This window comes from Rhinatrema bivittatum, chromosome 5 (assembly GCF_901001135.1).
Source record: "Rhinatrema bivittatum chromosome 5, aRhiBiv1.1, whole genome shotgun sequence".
NCBI classification, from domain to species: domain Eukaryota; kingdom Metazoa; phylum Chordata; class Amphibia; order Gymnophiona; family Rhinatrematidae; genus Rhinatrema; species Rhinatrema bivittatum.
Genome location: NC_042619.1, coordinates 239,150,200 through 239,168,089, shown reverse-complemented (window position 1 = coordinate 239,168,089; position 17,890 = coordinate 239,150,200). Strand labels below are relative to the sequence as shown.

Genomic DNA, 17,890 nt, shown 5'->3' with positions numbered 1-17,890 from the left:
CATAGTGTGAGGCAGAGTTCCAAGAGAACGCTGTGCCTCCTGACAGACCAGTCTGACCCCTATCTCCATCTGGCAGCTTGGATCCCTCCATTGTCACGCCTTCACTTCCGTTCATTCTAATTGAAAAGAATGGCCCCTTCCCTTCACTAAGGTCTGAGTTTTTCTCAGTGGAGATCATAACTGTGATTGTCAGAGTAGCGAGGGGACTAAAGCATCTGCTATGGCACTCTCCTCTAGGAATAACCAAAATGGTGTAGGCCAGAGTGTTGGTTAGTGCAACCCAAGAATATTCTGGCCAGTGGGCTTGGAAGTGAGAGAGGGAGAAGTCCAGTCTCGCATCTCTCTGCAGGAGTTTACAGTTTAGGGAAGGGAGAAAGCCTCCTCCTGTCCCTAGTATCTTCAGAGTCCTTTAGTGCGTATAGAAGGCCACACAGAAAAGTTCCTATAATGATGCTTCTGATACTGCACTGTAAGTAGCTGTTCCTGGAAGGATCCAGTAGTTGTTTGGAGAGCATCCCGGCTCTGAAGGAATAAACCTCTAGCCCTTGGAGTGTTTATGGGGAAAGAGGACCCCGATCTGAGTTCTGTGTGTGAACAAAGACCTTCACAGGTGGAACGAGAAGTGGGTGCCCCCAGCAATGTGGAAAGAAGGCAAGAGAGGAGAGAGCTGCCCTTCTGATGCTCTGATCCAGGACTCCAAAGGATTGTAGAGGCAGAAGAAGGGGGACATGTAAAAGGAAAGATTCAAGCATTTTAGAATCAGTTACCAAAAAAAGGTCCTTGAGAGTCAGGGAACCCAGCATCTGTCCAAGGCAATCTTAAATCTCCGGAAAAGGAATGAAGGAATTTCAGGAGGGCATGACTGCAAGGACTAGAATCCCCTTTGTGAAATCCCAGTGCCGGATGGAAGATTATTCCTGCTGAAAGATTACAAATTACAACTTTCTTATTTGAACTGTTTAATAAAGACTTTATTTTGGAATGCTAATACTATCTCCTTGGTACCATCTAAACATCCTGTCTCCTTGGTACCATCCTGTCTCCTTGGTACCATCTAAACACCTTGAGCCCTGAAAGAAATCCTTCCCCCATTGAATGATCAATGCCAGGTTTTTGCAGAATTGAGACAGAGCTAAGCCCTAGCATTGAGTGTGCCCCCAGCATTAGAGGTGTACCAGGAACGGGGAGGGGAAGGAGCCTACATAATATGCATTGTTGTTTTCTTTTAACTTATTCTCGCAGGCGGAGAGACGGCAGAAATGCCGGGCATGTACTCCACCGGAGAGTACGACCTTTCTGGGTTTGCAGTTGGTATGGTGGAACGTGGGCACGTGCTCCCACAGCTGGAGAGGATCCGGGATGGGGACATGGTCATTGGAATAGCTTCTTCTGGGCTGCACAGCAACGGCTTTAGCCTTGTGAGAAAAATTCTTGAAAAGTCCTCCTTGACATACTCGTTCCCTGACCCTAGCAGTGGCGGGCACCAGACCCTTGGTAAGCTGTCTGAGCAAAAACTTCTACTTAGCTTTCATATGTGACTTAAAGTACAGTGTCTCTGTGGGTATTGGGCAAAGGAGGCTGGAGGACTGGATCGGAACTATCCTGAGACCCTGTCGACACAAGATCCTCCTCCCAGAACTGTGCTAGAATATCAATACTCGTATTGAAAATACTCTTTATTTGGCCCAGCAGTTTCTTATTACTTGTTTTAGACTTGCAGCTCAATGAGAACCAACCCCTCCTGGCTAACAGGACTATGTTTATTTCAGTTGAATTTATGCATGTTCTTAATATGCTGCCTTTCTATATTAATCAAAGCAATTTACAATAAAAATAAAAAATCATAAAAAATTATATAAAACCATAACCTGAAAACAAATAGTCCTATCCAGAACTATGAATCCTCTAATTACTAAAGATGATTACATAAATTAAAACATCAAATCATAAGTCAAACAATATTAAACATAATCTAATAAATGTGGGGGAGATCCCATTTGGGCCTTGTTCTCATTTGGTAGTACAAGATATTTTTGTTGGGGAGACCCCAAACTTTGTCATTGTTTGAAATGTTATGGAAAACATTTGAACTTACAGTTCCTGCGAAATATCCTCTGGACGGCACTTTATGTGATATAGGATCCTTGTGATCTGGTTTCTGGGATATTTTAAAGCAACTTAAATTAAGGTGTTTTGATGAGGTTGTCTCCTTAAGAGTACTGGGATGTCATGGTTCGGTGGGCTGGAATCAAGGAGTAAGCCTGCAGAAGTGGCACAGGGCTGCAGGCAGGAATGTAAGTGGTCTTCCTCCTAACCAGTCCCCTCCCTGCAAGTTGAGCCCTTGAGTTCTAGAGGCCAGAAGGCTTGCCTTCTAGAGAACATCATAGCTGTTGTGTCGGAGGTGGACCCTTGGGCCGAGGTGGGGTTGACGCAACGTGTAGGTGAGGACCTATGGGTCCCCACCGTCGGCAGGTGGAGTGGGCTGATAGGCAGAGGCTGCTGGAGCTTCAGCTATACCAACCCTCATTCCCTGCTGGTTGAGCCTTTTGGTGCCGGGGCCGGCGGGACTTAGGTGGGCCTCGAGGCTGGATAGCGAGAGAGGTTGATTCAGCCTAGAGACAGCAGACGATAGATGGCGTAGTCCTATTCTGGACTGGGTAAGGTACTGGAACTCGGGCGCCAATGGAACAGAGGCTGACTGAGGGGACTCGAGCAATGGTAGGCCGAAGCCTAATAAGTCCACATCCAGGGAGTAGGCTAGGACAGGTGTCAATAACAGGTTTGGATCAGGGCCGGTGGCAATACGGAGGTCGTGGCAAGCAATGCTGAGATCTGATCACGGAGAATCGATAGCGCTGGTCAATCGAAGCAATGGTCTGATCATGGAGAAGTCAATAGCGTTGGTCAATCGAAGCAATGGTCTGATCACAGAGAAGACAATAGCGTTGGTCAATCGAAGCAATGGTCGAGGTCTGGAGATAGGCTGTAGTGTAGTGGGGCATAGCGGAGGTCTGGGTCTGGAGATAGGCAATAGCATGGTCATGCATAGCAGAGGTCTGGGTCTGGAGATAGGCAGTAGAGTGGTCAGGCATAGCAGAGGTCTGGGTCTGGAGATAAGCTGTAGCATAGTCAGGCAAAGCGAAGTCGAAGTCCATGTAATCAATCCAAAGCATAGACAAGGCAGGAACGAGGAAACAGGAACCAGGAACGTAGTGTAGAGACGAATCTCAGTAGCAACGAGTACTCGAACAACGAGGAGACCTGTTGCAAAGGCAATGCTATGGAGCGAGGCCTGAGCTGAGTTTGATATCATCATCAGGGGCTGCGGCCAGGTTCCCGCCGTGGGCCCTTCATAAGGATCATTTTGGTCGCCCTTCTCTGTACCGACTCCAGTGCAACTATATCTTTTTTGAGATGCCACGCCCAGAATTGTACACAGTACTCAAGGTGCGGAGGCATTAAGAGATTTTCCATTTTATTCACCATTCCCTTCCAAATAATTCCTAACATTCTGTTTGCTTTTTTGACTGCCGCAGCACACTGACCCAACAATTTAAATGTATTATCCACTATGACGCCTAGATCTTTTTCCTGGGTGGTAGCTCCTAATATGGAACATAACATCATGTAATTACACCATGGATTATTTTTCCCTATATGCAACACCTTGCACTTGTCCACATTAAATTTAATTTGCTATTTGGATATTCAATCTTCCAGTCTCCCAAGGTACTCCTGCAATTTATCACAATCCGTTTGTGATTTAACTACTATGAATAATTTTGAATCATCTGCAAATTTGATAACCTCACTTGTCGTATTCCTTTCCAGATCATTTACAAATATATTGAAAAGCACCGGTCCAAGTACAGATCCCTAAGGCACTCCACTGTTCATCTTTTTCCACTGTGAAAATTGACCCATTTAATCCCTACTCTGTTTCTTGAGTTTTAACCAGTTTGTAATCCATGAAAGGACATCACCTCCTATCCCATGTCTTTTTAGTTTTTTTAGAAGCATTTCATGAGGGACTTTGTCAAATACCTTCTGACAATCCAAATACACTCCATCTACCAGTTCATCTTTATTTATTTATTTATTATTTTTATATACCGACATTTGATCTCAATTGAGATATCACACTGGTTTTACATTCAGGTACTATAGGTATTTCTCTATCCCCAGAGGGCTTACAATCTAAGTTTTTGTACCTGAGGCAATGGAGGGTAAAGTGACTTGCCCAAGGTCACAAGGAGCAATAGCAGGACTTGAACCCTAGTCTTCTGGTTCATAGCTCACTGCTCTAACCACTAGGCTATTCCTCCTCCTCCCTTATCTTATAAAATCCAGCGTACTTTTGTTCACGCCTGGTGCGCGAACAAAATTATGCGCTCGCGCAAATTTATAAAATCTGCCTCCCCGTGTTAAAGTTGTAGATTTACATATTGTCCCCCTTCCAGTCATTAGTACAAATGTGATCATGTAATGATCACTATTGCCAAATGGCCCCACTACCATTACCTCTCTCACCAATCCTGCAGTCCACTAAGAATTAGATCTAAAATAGCACCTTTTGTCATCGGTTCCTGAACCAATTACTCTATGAAGCAGTCCTTTATTCCATCCAGGAAATTTACATCTCTAGCATGTCCTAATGTTACATTTACCCAGTCAATATTGGAGTAATTGAAATTTCCCATTATTACTGCACTGCCAAAATAGTTATCTTCCCTGCTTTCTCTTAGCATTTCATCATCTGTCTGTTCATTTTGGCCAGGTGGATGGTAGTATACTCCTATCACTATATTCTTAACCCATATATATTCTACTGTGCATTTAGTTTCTTGTATGATCTTTATCCTTTTGGACTCTATGCTCTCCCGAACATAAAGCGCCACACCCCCACCGAGTTGATCCTCCCTATTGCAATATAGGGGCGGCGGTCCGGGGGCAGTCCAGAGGCGGTCCCGAGTCCTCCGGCACAGCGGCTGTGCTGGAGGTTCGGGGGTGCACGCAAGTTACGCCTGCTAGAGGCAGGCGTAACTCCATGGAATAAGGTAGGAGGGGATTTAGGTAGGACTGGGGGGTGGGTTAGATAGGGGAAGGGAGGGAAAGGTGGGGGGGAGCGAAGAAATAATAAATGTGCTGCTGCTGCATGCAAAAGATGGAGACCCCTTACTTTCCCTATGGAGGGACAGCAAAACCGAGACTTCTGCTCCTATCGAATGGGAAAATTGGCACGTTCTCAGGCAAACTGCAATTTTATCCTTTTCTAGTAGCCCTTGTGGCTGTTTATTTTAATGAAAATCTAAAAGTGGCCAAATTTTAGTGGCTGATATGGTTTTTAGCTATAATGTAAACTCCCATTTTACCAATCCTGGCAATGGCTTTTTAAATGTTTTACTATAAATGTGATGCCTTGCTGTGAATTGTCAGTGCCATGTTGCCTTGACCTGCAAGTGTGGAGCATGGTGCATATAGTACATGGTAATAAAATCATGCACAGTCTTTCTTCTGTTGAGGCTCAGGTGGCATTTGAACACATCTTCAGTCAACTGAGGCTTACCTGACTGCTTTAGCATGTAGCACCTCATATCAGTATGAAACACTTATGGATTTAAAATGCCCCCAAATTATGCCAACTGTTTGTTCCAGGTGCAGTCCTTGCTGGCCATTGATCTTTATCAGGGTCAAATAGGAAGCCAGATTATAATGCCTGTTATGTTGCATGGGAAATCAGAAGGTAGGGAATACAAAGAGAGGAAACATTGATAAAAAAAACACCTGTAAAAAGTAATTCATGTATCAGTTATTTTCAGCAAGAAGGGATAGCATGAGGATAGGTTGGCCGTACTATAATCTCTACTAGGATAATCTTCTATATTCACAGATGAACTCCTGCTAACTCCAGCTAAGATCTACAGCAAAGCACTCCTAGCCGTCCTTCGGTCGGGGCATGTGAAGGCCTATGCTCACATCAGCAGGGGAGGGCTGCTGGAAAACATCCCCAGGGCTCTGCCGGAGTCACTCGCTGTAACCTTAGGTACGGTGGAAATAAACAGTTTAAATGGTATCTTGAAAAGCAAAATAAAATAAGCAGGAAAGCACGTGGATGGGGGACGTGCCCCTCCTAACTATATCTGATCGGTGCAATGTTGCATTTCTCCAAGGACAGCAGGATGACAGTTCTCACTCATGGGTGAAATCTTCCGATGGAGCCCGGCATGGAAAACTTATTTCAAAGTTTCTAGAACTTTGACTGAGCTTCTCTGAGCATACTTGAGCACACATTATACCACACCGCCACTTGGGGTTCCTTCAGTCTTTTCTTTTACGCGGAGCCTGGTGTTTCACGGGAAAGTGAGTCTCAGTTTTTTCTCTACTTTTTCTCATGTATATGAGTGTTTCCTGGCGTAGTTTTTGCTACAAGTGTTATCGAGATCACGCGAGTAGACATGGGATCCTTCTTTTCAAACCACTATCTTCCTTAGATAGGTTTTTCGATGTTTTTGGAAAATTTCGGTGCCTGTTGATCCCCCGGGCAGGGGTGCTCTTGGTGCCATCATCAGCCACCACTATCGATTTTGATATTGCTTCCCTTTTATTTTGTGACGCTATGTTATTTTTGAGGTTCCAGCCATGCCCTCAGTGCGGGAGGTCTATGTCTATCAGCAGTAGGCCATGGAAACGGCGCTGCAGGGCCTCAGTGTCGTTGCACTGATGGCACCAGGACTGGCACTGTTGCTTCTTGAGCCACTACTCTGTTCCCTTCATGCATGTATCGGTGCCCTATTGCCACCGCTACCAGTGCTGGTGCCACAGCGGCATTAACACCTGTTGGGGCATTGGAGCTGCCTCTGTCTGGTCTGGTGGTCATCCGCAGTTCCTCAGAGGAGAAAGCTCCCCTGAAGTCTGCAGTAGCCTCAGGATGTAGGCCCATCAGCCAGTTGAACCGGTTCCCATACTGCTGGCCAAGGACCAAATGTCTTGGGATCCATCCCCTGCCAATGACAATGAGGAGGATACTGTTGACCCTTGGTGGGGGAGGCTTCTTGGAGACTTCGGAAGATGAGGCATCAGATGGCCTCCTCTCTGATCCCTCTCCTCCCGACAGCAGAAGGAAGTCTCCTCCAGAAGACCTTTCCTTTGCAGGTTTTTTCTGGCTGATAGCAGATGCCATCCCATTTAATTTACAGTCGGAGGAGGATATCGGGCACAAGATGCTGGATATTCTTCAGTACGCAGAGTCTCCTAAGGAGATCATGACAATCCCAGTACACAAAATCCTTGTGGAATTGCTGATGAAAATGTGGGAAAAACTCCTCTTGGTGGCTTCCATTTCTAAGAAGGTGGACGTGATTTACCTTGTCCAAAAGGTTTCTGGATTCAACAGCATCAACTTCCACAACAATTGATTGTGTCATATCCGCTGTCAAAAAGGCCAAGCACCTTTGGACTCATTCCTCAATGCCCACAGGAAAGGAGCCGAGGGCCATGGATACGCTTGAGAGGAAGGTGTTTCAGGGAGCTATGCTCATTGCCCACATAAGGGCTACCAGCTCTTCGTGGGCCAATACATGCGAGACATCCTGAAATAGCAGCCGCAGGACACTCTCCAAGAACCGGTGCATAAGGATCTGGAGTGTAGAAACACGGGGTCCACTCAGCCTACCAGGTAGTGATGTACTATGTCAACAAGCAGGGAGGTACAGGCTCTTATCTTCTGTGTAAAGAGGCAGTCCAGATATGGTCATATGTCCTGTCCCATGGGATGGTGCTCAGGGCAACATATCTGGCCAGTCTGGAGAATGGCCACAAAAGGTTTCTGGCCCAGGGAGTAGCGAACTGGATCTTCCACCTCTGGGCAAGTCCAGAGGTGGATCTGTTCACGGCCCCTTGGAACAAGAAGGTTCCTCAGTTCTGCTCCATGTACAGAGCACATAGAAAGCTGGCCTCAAAGCTTGCCTCAGACACCTCTGCCCTGTATTGAGGCCAGGGTCTACTGTATGCATATCTTCCAGCTCTGCTGGTAACAAAGACTTTGTTGAAGCTCATGGAGGACAAGAGGACTATGATTCTCATAGCTACCCATTGGCTGCCCAGGGGATCAATAGGCATTCCTTTGGGAGTTGTCTGTCTGGAAACCAATCAGATGTGGGACTTCCCCGGATATCATCTCCCAGGACTGGGACAGGTTGCAAAATCCCAAGCTTCGGGCTCTGTTGCTTACAGCTTGAATGTTGAGAGGTTGCTTTTGCAACTCCTCAATCTATTGGAAGATGTGTCTTATGTTCTCGTAGCTTCCAGAAAACCTTCCACCAAAAAGTCCTATGGACTGAAGTGGAGGAGGTTTTCCATGTGGTGTGAAAAAAAGGCACTAGACCCTTTCTTCTGCGCAACATAAAAACTGCTTGACTACCTTCTACACCTCTCCAAAACTGGTCTCAAGACCAACTCTGTTAGGTTTCATCTGAGTGTAATTGGTGCATATCACCATAGTGTAGGGGTTTCGCCCATCTCTGTACAGCCTATAGTTGTACATTTCATACAGGGTCTGCTTCAGTTGAAACCTCCCCTAAAACCTCCCACTGTCCTGGGCCCTCAACATGGTTTTAGCTCAGCCAATGAAAACTATTTTTGAGCCATTTGCACTCCTGTGACCTGAAGTACCTGACCTGGAAGGTTGTATTTTGGTAGTAGTCACTTTAGCATGCAGGGTCCGTGACCTCCAGACCTTAGTGATTTATCCACCTTACACTAATTTTTTTCACAACAGGGTGGTCTTGCACATACCCTCTAAGTTCCTGCCTAAGGTGGAGTCGGACTTCTGTCTTAACCTGTCCATCTCCTGTCAACATTCTTTCCCAGACCTCTTTATCACCAAGGTTAACAAGCCTTGCAAGTTTGGACTGCAAGAGAGCCTTGGCCTTCTGTCTGGAGCAGACAGAAACCCATACATAGACAGTCCACCTTTTGATCAGAACAGGCTGAGGATTACCATTGCCAAACAGACGCTATCCAATTGGCCTGCAGGCTGCATTTCCTTCTGATATGTCTAGGCAGGATTGCATCTTGGGGGTCATGTCAAGCCTCTCATAAATATTCTGTGCCGGGCTCCATCGGATGATGTCACCCATGTCTGAGAACTGACATTCTGCTGTTCTCGAAGAACATCCATTACAGGTAAGCAACTTTGCTCTACATGGGTCATAAATATATGGACCAAATCAGACTCCTCCATCCATGTAAATCATTTTGTACAGATCAGTGTATGGCTGTATGGGCCCAATGTTATGATGTGTGTGCTCTGAATTTACAGATGCACACAGCTGGAAGATCCCTGGGGTTTTCTCTTGGCTGCAGAATGAAGGTGCATTGTCGGAAGAGGAGATGGCCTGGACCTTTAACTGTGGCATCGGCGCCATCCTGGTGGTAGAGAAGGAGGCTGCAGAGCAGGTTCTGAGGGCTGTGCAGAGGCAGGAGGAGGCATGGCTGATCGGCACAGTGGTGCCACGCCAGAAAGGTTCCTCCAATTGTTTTACAAACTGGAAAAATAACATTGGGTGTGAAGGGGGGAGGGGAAGGTGGACGAAGCAGGTATCTGTCAGATTCTCTGAATAACCTGAACATGAACAGAGAAAGGTTACTTGCACCCCTGCAGAGGGACAAATATCAGGATAATCATAAGAACAAGTTGAATTTATTTCAGCAACATTCAACCAAACAGGATCCCAAAGCACTCCAGAGGTACACATGCAGGCCCCTCTGGGTTGGATAGACTGGCAGCACATGTGCTTCATCTTACCTTGGCACAATCGGGAAATCATTTTCCTTCGCCAAAGCACTTTTTATTACCTGATATCATGAATACAGTGAATTGGAAATTCGGAGGGCAATTTTGGAACTCTCTTGGAGCTCATTTTCAAATTGTGCCGACAATCACAAGGCAGGTAGAAAGCCCCTCGCCCCTCCCCCCCCCATACTTTGCACCTGTATTGAAGCAGGCATAAAGTATGCGCTGTAAAGCACGCACGGAGATTTGAAAATGCAATTCCTGTGTGCATGTTTTCTCCCCATTAAAAGTATGAGAGCTGAGAACCCCAGCACTGAGGGGGAGGGGGCAATAATCAGTCTGCATATAAATATCTAATCATTGCCCCTCTATTGTTACTCAGTTGCTGTGGCAGTCCTCATTACTCCGAGATGGAATTGGTGAATAATGATCCTTACATATAGTTTTCTCCTTTTTTATTTAAAGGATCTCCGTCTGTTGAGATCTGTAATCTTCTGAATGTATTACAAGCAAATGGTTCCCAGGCTGTAAGAAAAGCGGCAGCTACTGATAATCACCTGCCAGACAGAACGCAGGAGAGCAGAGTGAGGGTGGCTGTTCTTACCTCCTCCGGAACAGGTACATTTACATGGCCCTCCGTGAACAAATCCCTCCCCCCTCCCCCCAGACCTTTGCTCTGTTATTGGTGGTTATTCATTTAGTGAGTGTGCCAATAACTGCTTGTTTTTTAAGTATTCTGTAACACACTTATTATCATCCAAAGCATTTATTCTTGTACCAGTATTATCCGATGTGCCGATATTACAAAGTCATTATTTAAATATCATTAGGGAGATAAGTGTACATATATGATGATATTATAAAATCAATTTCCCTATAGGAAACTAGGTTTTAAATGTAATTCTTCTTCAGCCAGCTAAACCAGTCCAGGCGCATGGATTTATGCTCCCCTATCAGTAGATGGAGACAGAGAACAGGTTTGCTGATGTCACTCCTTATATGGTCCCATGCTGACATCCCACTCTCTGTCTCTAACAGATGGTAGGTGAGCATCCCGTGCTGAGAGCTGAAGGCCTGGTCTAGATCGAGTGAACTAGAAAGGAAAGGAAGCTCCTGGGATGACAGTCTTCTAGACTGATCCATCCTTGGTTAAGCAGAGACTAGAGTCAAGGGGGTGCTGCGAGGGGGCAACCCCCCCCCCCCCCCGCCACACACACACACACACACGCTTGCAAATAGTCACAAAAAAGAGCATAAAATCATAAGTAAAACATTAAGACAACAAAGGAAAAGAGATGTAGGGATAAGAAGAAAGACATAGCATCAGAGGCAGATGGATATTTTGAGCCATTTTGATGATACTGCTGCTGTACGAGGTGAAACACCTTAAGATCTATAAACAAGAATGAATAAGCCAGGAAATAATTAAAAGGACCTGGCCTGGCTACAGGACACTTCTGTAGCCCCTATTTATCAACTTGAAACAAGATCAGGTTTCAACCTGCTTACAAATAAAAAATAGTAATGAACTTAGGTTGTGAGTCTGTGGCTTATATTACAGTCCTTTATGAGGCAGAGTACCGGTTTTATTTCATTATAGCAAAAATATTTGTTATTGTTTTCAGGAAAAGCAGATTAAAAGGGAATTCTGTGCCACAGCCCCAGAGAGAGAACCAAAAGTTGTCTTTTCCATGTTGTGGCAGAAATGAGACAGTTACACATTTTGGGCCAGAGGCGAGGATCGGACAGTGCTGTATGTGCAGTTTTTAGATTTCAGCAGCAGGTGTGGGTAGTATACTCTATCACTTACATCCAGGTTTCTCCTCTTCCAACCCACTTTCTCCAGATCCATTAAAATCATCCATTGTACCTTAAGACTGGAGGATAGCAAATGTAACCCCAATATTTAAAAAGGGCTCCAGGGGCAATCCAGGAAACTACAGACCGGTTAGCCTGACTTCAGTGCCAGGAAAAATAGTGGAAAGTGTTCTAAACATCAAACTCACAGAACATATAGAAAGACATGGTTTAATGGAACAAAGTCAGCATGGCTTTACCCAGGGCAAGTCTTGCCTCACAAATCTGCTTCACTTTTTTGAAGGAGTTAATAAACATGTAGATAAAGGTGAACCGGTAGATGTAGTGTACTTGGATTTTCAGAAGGCATTTGATAAAGTTCCTCATGAGAGGCTTCTAGGAAAAGTAAAAAGTCATGGGATAGGTGGCGATGTCCTTTCGTGGATTGCAAACTGGCTAAAAGACAGGAAACAGAGTAGGATTAAATGGACAATTTTCTCAGTGGAAGGGAGTGGACAGTGGAATGCCTCAGGGATCTGTATTGGGACCCTTACTTTTTAATATATTTATAAATGATCTGGAAAGAAATACGAGTGAGATAATCAAATTTGCAGATGACACAAAACTGTTCAGAGTAGTTAAATCACAAGCAGATTGTGATAAATTGCAGGAAGACCTTGCGAGACTGGAAAATTGGGCATCCAAATGGCAGATGAAATTTAATGTGGATAAGTGCAAGGTGATTCATATAGGGAAAAATAACCCATGCTATAATTACACAATGTTAGGTTCCATATTAGGTGCTACAACCCAAGAAAGAGATCTAGGCGTCATAGTGGATAACACATTGAAATCGTCGGTTCAGTGTGCTGCGGCAGTCAAAAAAGCAAACAGAATGTTGGGAATTATTAGAAAGGGAATGGTGAATAAAACGGAAAAAGTCATAATGCCTCTGTATTGCTCCATGGTGAGACCGCATCTTGAATACTGTGTTCAATTCTGGTCGCCGCATCTCAAAAAAGATATAATTGCGATGGAGAAGGTACAGAGAAGGGCTACCAAAATGATAAAGGGAATGAAACAGCTCCTCTATGAGGAAAGACTAAAGAGGTTAGGACTTTTCAGCTTGGAGAAGAGACGGCTGAGGGGGGATATGATAGAGATGTTTAAAATCACGAGAGGTCTAGAACGGGTAGATGTGAATCGGTTATTTACTCTTTCAGATAATAGAAGGACTTGGGGGCACTCCATGAAGTTAGCATGGGGGCACATTTAAAACTAATCGGAGAAAGTTCTTTTTTACTCAACGCACAAATAAACTCTGGAATTTGTTGCCGGAGGTTGTGGTTAGTGCAGTTAGTATAGCTGTGTTTAAAAAAGGATTGGATAAGTTCTTGGAGGAGAAGTCCATTACCTGCTATTAAGTTCACTTAGAGAATAGCCACTGCCATTAGCAATGGTAACATGGAATAGACTTAGTTTTTGGGTACTTGCCAGGTTCTTATGTCCTGGATTGGCCACTGTTGGAAACAGGATGCTGGGCTTGATGGACCCTTGGTCTGACCCAGTATGGCATTTTCTTATGTTCCAGTGAGCAATGATAGCAGCGGATGTGGCAGCATTGCCCTCCCTCTTCCGGCACACTCGCTCCAGTTGCAACAAGCGAGCAATCTCTGGTGGCAGGAGGAGGGGCGCAGACACAGAAGACATATCTGCTGCAAGAGAATGGAAACGTTTGCAGGAGGAGGCACTGTTCCATATGCCTCTGCTGCCTTCTGCTTGCAAGCTGCCGCTGCCATTACCTTTTCCTCAGAACCCCCACTGCTGCCATCTGCCACAGCTGCTTTACTCACAGGCCCCGCTATAGCCTCCTAGTTGGGACCACTCCCCTACCCCTCACCCCCCACTATGAGGGGTAGGGGAGTGTTCCAACTGTGGCTTGCCTTGCTGGAAGTCACCCCCACTGCCATTGAAGCATTGCCGGTGGCAGGGTGTCCAGCCACCCTAGGCGGTGATGTCATCATGTGATTGTGATCTCTCTCTCTCATCGCATACGACAAACGACCCCCAGCTCCTCGAAGAAATACGTACTCAAAAACAGAAAAAGCCCTCCAGCTCCGTGCCTCTCCCGTGCCACTTCTCATCTTGTCCGTCCTTTCAAAACTGCTGCCCTTACCGGCTACTCTGCCACCCCACTCACTTCCAGCACCCTAGTCCTCCGCCCAATGCTTCCGCGAGCCCTGCATTAAAGCCTGGGCCTGCCTGCCCAATTTCCCCCACCTCCCCTGAGGCTGAGGCCTTCCTAGAAGCCGCCCATACCCCCATGGCCACTGAAGCTGGGCCATGCCTACCATGGAGCTCTCCAGTCCACTACCTCTGCCTCAGCTTCTGAAGTTGAGGCCTGCCTGCATGGGAGCTGCTGCACAGCACTGTGACTGCTGAAGTCATGGCTAGCCTGCCTGGGAGCACCACCACCACCACCCTCTTGGCTGCCCGCCTGCCTTGAAGGACCCCTTTGCATTCACACAATTGTTTACTGTGTATTAAATTTTGTGCACATTGTTCAGTGTGCATATGTAAAATAAACAATCTTTGTGATGTTACACTGTTATTGTCCAGTACATTTATTTGTTGTGATTTCTCTATATGTGTGTGTTGTTCACTCCGCCCTTCTCTTGTGCCATCGTTAATGAATATTGCCATAATCATATGCAGATTTCTGAACCAAAGAAGAAAACTAGGCATCATGAAACATTTAGATCTCCTTATTAAATTATAGCTACAGCCCTTTAAAATTCTCCTTCCCTGAGTTTATTTTTCAGTGTTCTGTACTGTATTCGTGCTTTGCCTATAGCAGTGGAATGAAACGGCGCATTTTTAAAGCTGCCATGGGTTAGTGCTTGTGGTCAAAGAAGGAAATGAGGCATCACAAACTGTTCACACATTTCCTGGTTTTTCTCTTCCTTTCAGGCAGGAATCTTGAGGCACTCATCGTCTCCACCAGGGAGCCCGGCAGCTGTGCGCAGGTGGCTCTGGTCATTTCTAATGAGCTCCGTGCACAAGAGCTGCAGCGAGCAGCAAGAGCAGGTGTTCCCAGCAGAGTAAGGATGCCTCCCCTCATGCATGGCAAAGCACTTCCCAGCTGCTGGCTTGCCCCTTGTCAGGGAGGGGGCGGGGAAGACTCCCTCTCAGGAATTTTTCCTTTTCCTGTGATGTCCAGCTGTGTTGCATGCAAATGGCAGGTGGGTGGGAAGGACTCTGGTTTATGAAGTCCGAAGTGTTTGCTTGCAGGATCTGGGGCTCAGAGACCCAGACCTAGCCAGGTTCAAATCTTTTTTTTGCAAAATCGCTTCCAGGCGGTCTCCCCGAGATCAGTATTATCACTGCCCTATGCTCTGTCCTGCAGAGTTCCACAGAGATCTATTTTATTGTCACTACTATGTCTAATATCCATATGATTCCCCTAGAGAAACTCATCAAAGGTTATCAGATTACTTGCTGCTAGGCCTGGATTTAGGAATAAGCCATGTAGGCAACTGCCTCTGGCACAAGATTTATAAAGGCGCCCTGGTGCTGCCATCCCTAAATGATAGCCTGCTGTCACTGACCTGCTGCTCTTCTCTAGGCACCGGAAGATGAAGTAAAAATGAGCCCAGGGGCCTTCTGCAGCCCTGATGTGCTGAGTGATCCTGCGGCATCACACACCCTCTCCTCTTCCACAGGCTTCCTATTACCATGGAAATCTGTGCGAGAGATGGAGCAGCTCAGCATCAGTCAGTACACCAGGGCTGCTGCAGACCCTGATGATTCTTACTTTAATTTTCCAGCTCCTAAAGGAGAGAAGTGGCACCCGCAACGTGAAGGGTTGGAAGGATCGTCCCCACTGCTGCCCCCCTCCCCTGCAGGAAGGAGAGGGAGGAGGACTCCTCTCCCCCATTGCCTATGTGTGCCTTCCCCCTTAATCCAGCCCTGCTTGCTACTCATGTACCGATAACATATACAGCTATTGGGACCCCCCTTGGTCAAGACCCAGACAAATCGATTGCCAACCTGAATGAAGTCTAGGGAAGAACTCCAGCTGGTTAGGCCAACACAAACAAACTAAAAGTCTTTGCCAGCTTGACTTCTAAAGTGATCCTTGAAGGGACAACTCTGCCTTTTAGCTTCAGATTTGTACTGCACTCCAAACTCCTAGTAATAGCTAAATGAGCTTTCTTTCAACTCTGCTAACTATGCCATCACCGTTCTTTCCTCAGTGGTTCTACCTTTGCCACCCATAGTCATCCAAGCTCATGTGATCTTTTGCATGTATTACTGCAACTCACTCTACATGGGGATCCCAAACCCCCCCCCCCCCCCCCTCAATTAATGCCTTCAGGTCATTAAAAATGCTGTAGTCCGAGTGCCACTAAATGCAAATAAATTTGAAAGGCTCACCCCCTTATCCTAAAATTGATGCACTGGCTCCCAATACACTATCAAGACAAATTCACAAGTCTGGTACTGGCCTTTAAGGCCCTTAAAGGTAGTTCACTGCTTTCCCTCAGCCTCATCCCCTAACAGGCCTTCTCACGCTTTACACTGATTGCCACAAGCCCGTCTGATTGTGCCAGCACCCATCCTAAAGACCTGCACCTTAGCAGTACTAGAAAGAGAACCTTCTCAGAATCATTCCCAACCCTACCACTAAACATCAGAAAACACCTAACCTGTTAGTGTTCAGGAAAGTTCTAAAAATCTGGCTCTTTGAAGGAGCCTTCAGTCCAGAAATGGAAACAGGGTTTGCCATGCAAGATGCAGCAACAATGCTCCTGCTATCTTTAAATATGGGACTCCCATGATCCCTCCTAGGCTGCTTCCCACTTTATCATATTTTCAGGTGTTACCCCTAGTCACATTAAATATCAGTGTTACTCCTTGTTACTTTAAATGCTGGATTCTTTTCCTCCTGTGCCGCTACTGATTTTGCCTCATATGTTATCCCCAGATGCATGCTCTAAATATATGCAGACCTGTGTGATTATGTGTATGTATTCTGACATAGATCTAAACCTGCTGCAATATGCTTTGAGCGCGCCTTGTTGAAAAAGCATGAAACGATGATGATAATGTCGGTTTGTCCCTGGTGAAGGCAGTGGTAACTCCTGAAAGCTAGCCAAAAAAATGTATTATGTTAATATAAGGCGATACCTTTTTATTGGGCTATATCTTGTTTTTAGGTTTTTAACCTTTATATGCACTCATGTGGACTAACACAGCAACCCCACCACTTTATCCCAATGGCTTTCTAGAGTGCCTGTTTTTCTAACAGGATCCCAGATCATTTTATAGTTTAATGCTGCAGAAGCAGACATTCATTCACCTCTGGGCTTTATTAAGAGTGGTGGGAGGAGGACTTGCAGAACATTTTGGGGGCCAGACTGTATAACAGTTTTGTAAAGGGAAGAAGAAACAGTTACCATCCTTACTACACAATTACAAATGTATTTGCATCTGAGAGACGTACTGTTCTCCCAGAGCTCCCCCGCAGCAGTATGCTTTTTATTGGTTTCTATCTTGCAAATATAGACAAGCGCAAGAGGAAGGTGCATAGTTTTCTCTCTGGAACTGTGCTGCCTGTATTACTTTTTTAGCTGCTGATGGTTGTTTTTGTGATGTGGGGAGTTGGTGTTGCATTGGGTGAGATGAGCGCCAGAGGTCAGCACTGATGTCACCATCCCTGCAGCTGCTATTACACCGTGAATGAAGCTAGGATTAATGTCCTTTAAAAGCCAGCTAGACTTTATCTCGAATGTCTTGGTGACTCTGGAGAGGTCAATTTCTAAATGTTCTTTTGACGTTGAAAAATTGGCCTCTAACATTCAAGGACAGACACAGTGACACGTGGGGTCTAGCCAGCCAATTTTTGGGAAGATACAAGATTCGAAAGTAGAAATGGAGAATTTAGAATCTTTCATCGCTGCACTGGTACAGAATAAAATGGTGGGAAACTGAAAAAAAATAGAGTTTCTGTAAAATCATACTAGCCATCTAAATCTATGCTGCTCAAATTTTTCCAGGAACACTAATGGGTCAAACAACTGCCAGTATGGTTAAAAGGTGAAGTGAAAGAGGTTCTTCTAGCCAAAGTAACTTCTTTCAAAAATTGAAAAAAGGATTCAGCTGAAGAAAATAGGAAAAAGCATAAGCATTGGCAAGTTAGATGTAAAACATTGATAAGGTAGGTAACAAGATAATTTGAAAAGAAGCTGGCCATAGAGGCAAAAACTAATAATCAAATCTTTTTTTTAAATACATCCA

At 45.4% G+C, this 17,890-nt stretch overlaps 1 protein-coding gene across 1 annotated transcript in view; it reads left to right on the top strand.

Moving 5' to 3' along the window:
- LOC115092419 (trifunctional purine biosynthetic protein adenosine-3-like) overlaps window positions 1–17,890 on the top strand; it is a 131,152-nt gene that overhangs the window by 72,524 nt on the left and 40,738 nt on the right. Inside the window, exons 14-18 of the mRNA XM_029603252.1 lie at window positions 1,243–1,494; window positions 5,891–6,043; window positions 9,320–9,523; window positions 10,259–10,411; window positions 14,561–14,691. Of these exons, the coding sequence (XP_029459112.1) occupies window positions 1,243–1,494; window positions 5,891–6,043; window positions 9,320–9,523; window positions 10,259–10,411; window positions 14,561–14,691 (893 nt within the window). The remainder of the gene's footprint in view (window positions 1–1,242; window positions 1,495–5,890; window positions 6,044–9,319; window positions 9,524–10,258; window positions 10,412–14,560; window positions 14,692–17,890) is intronic.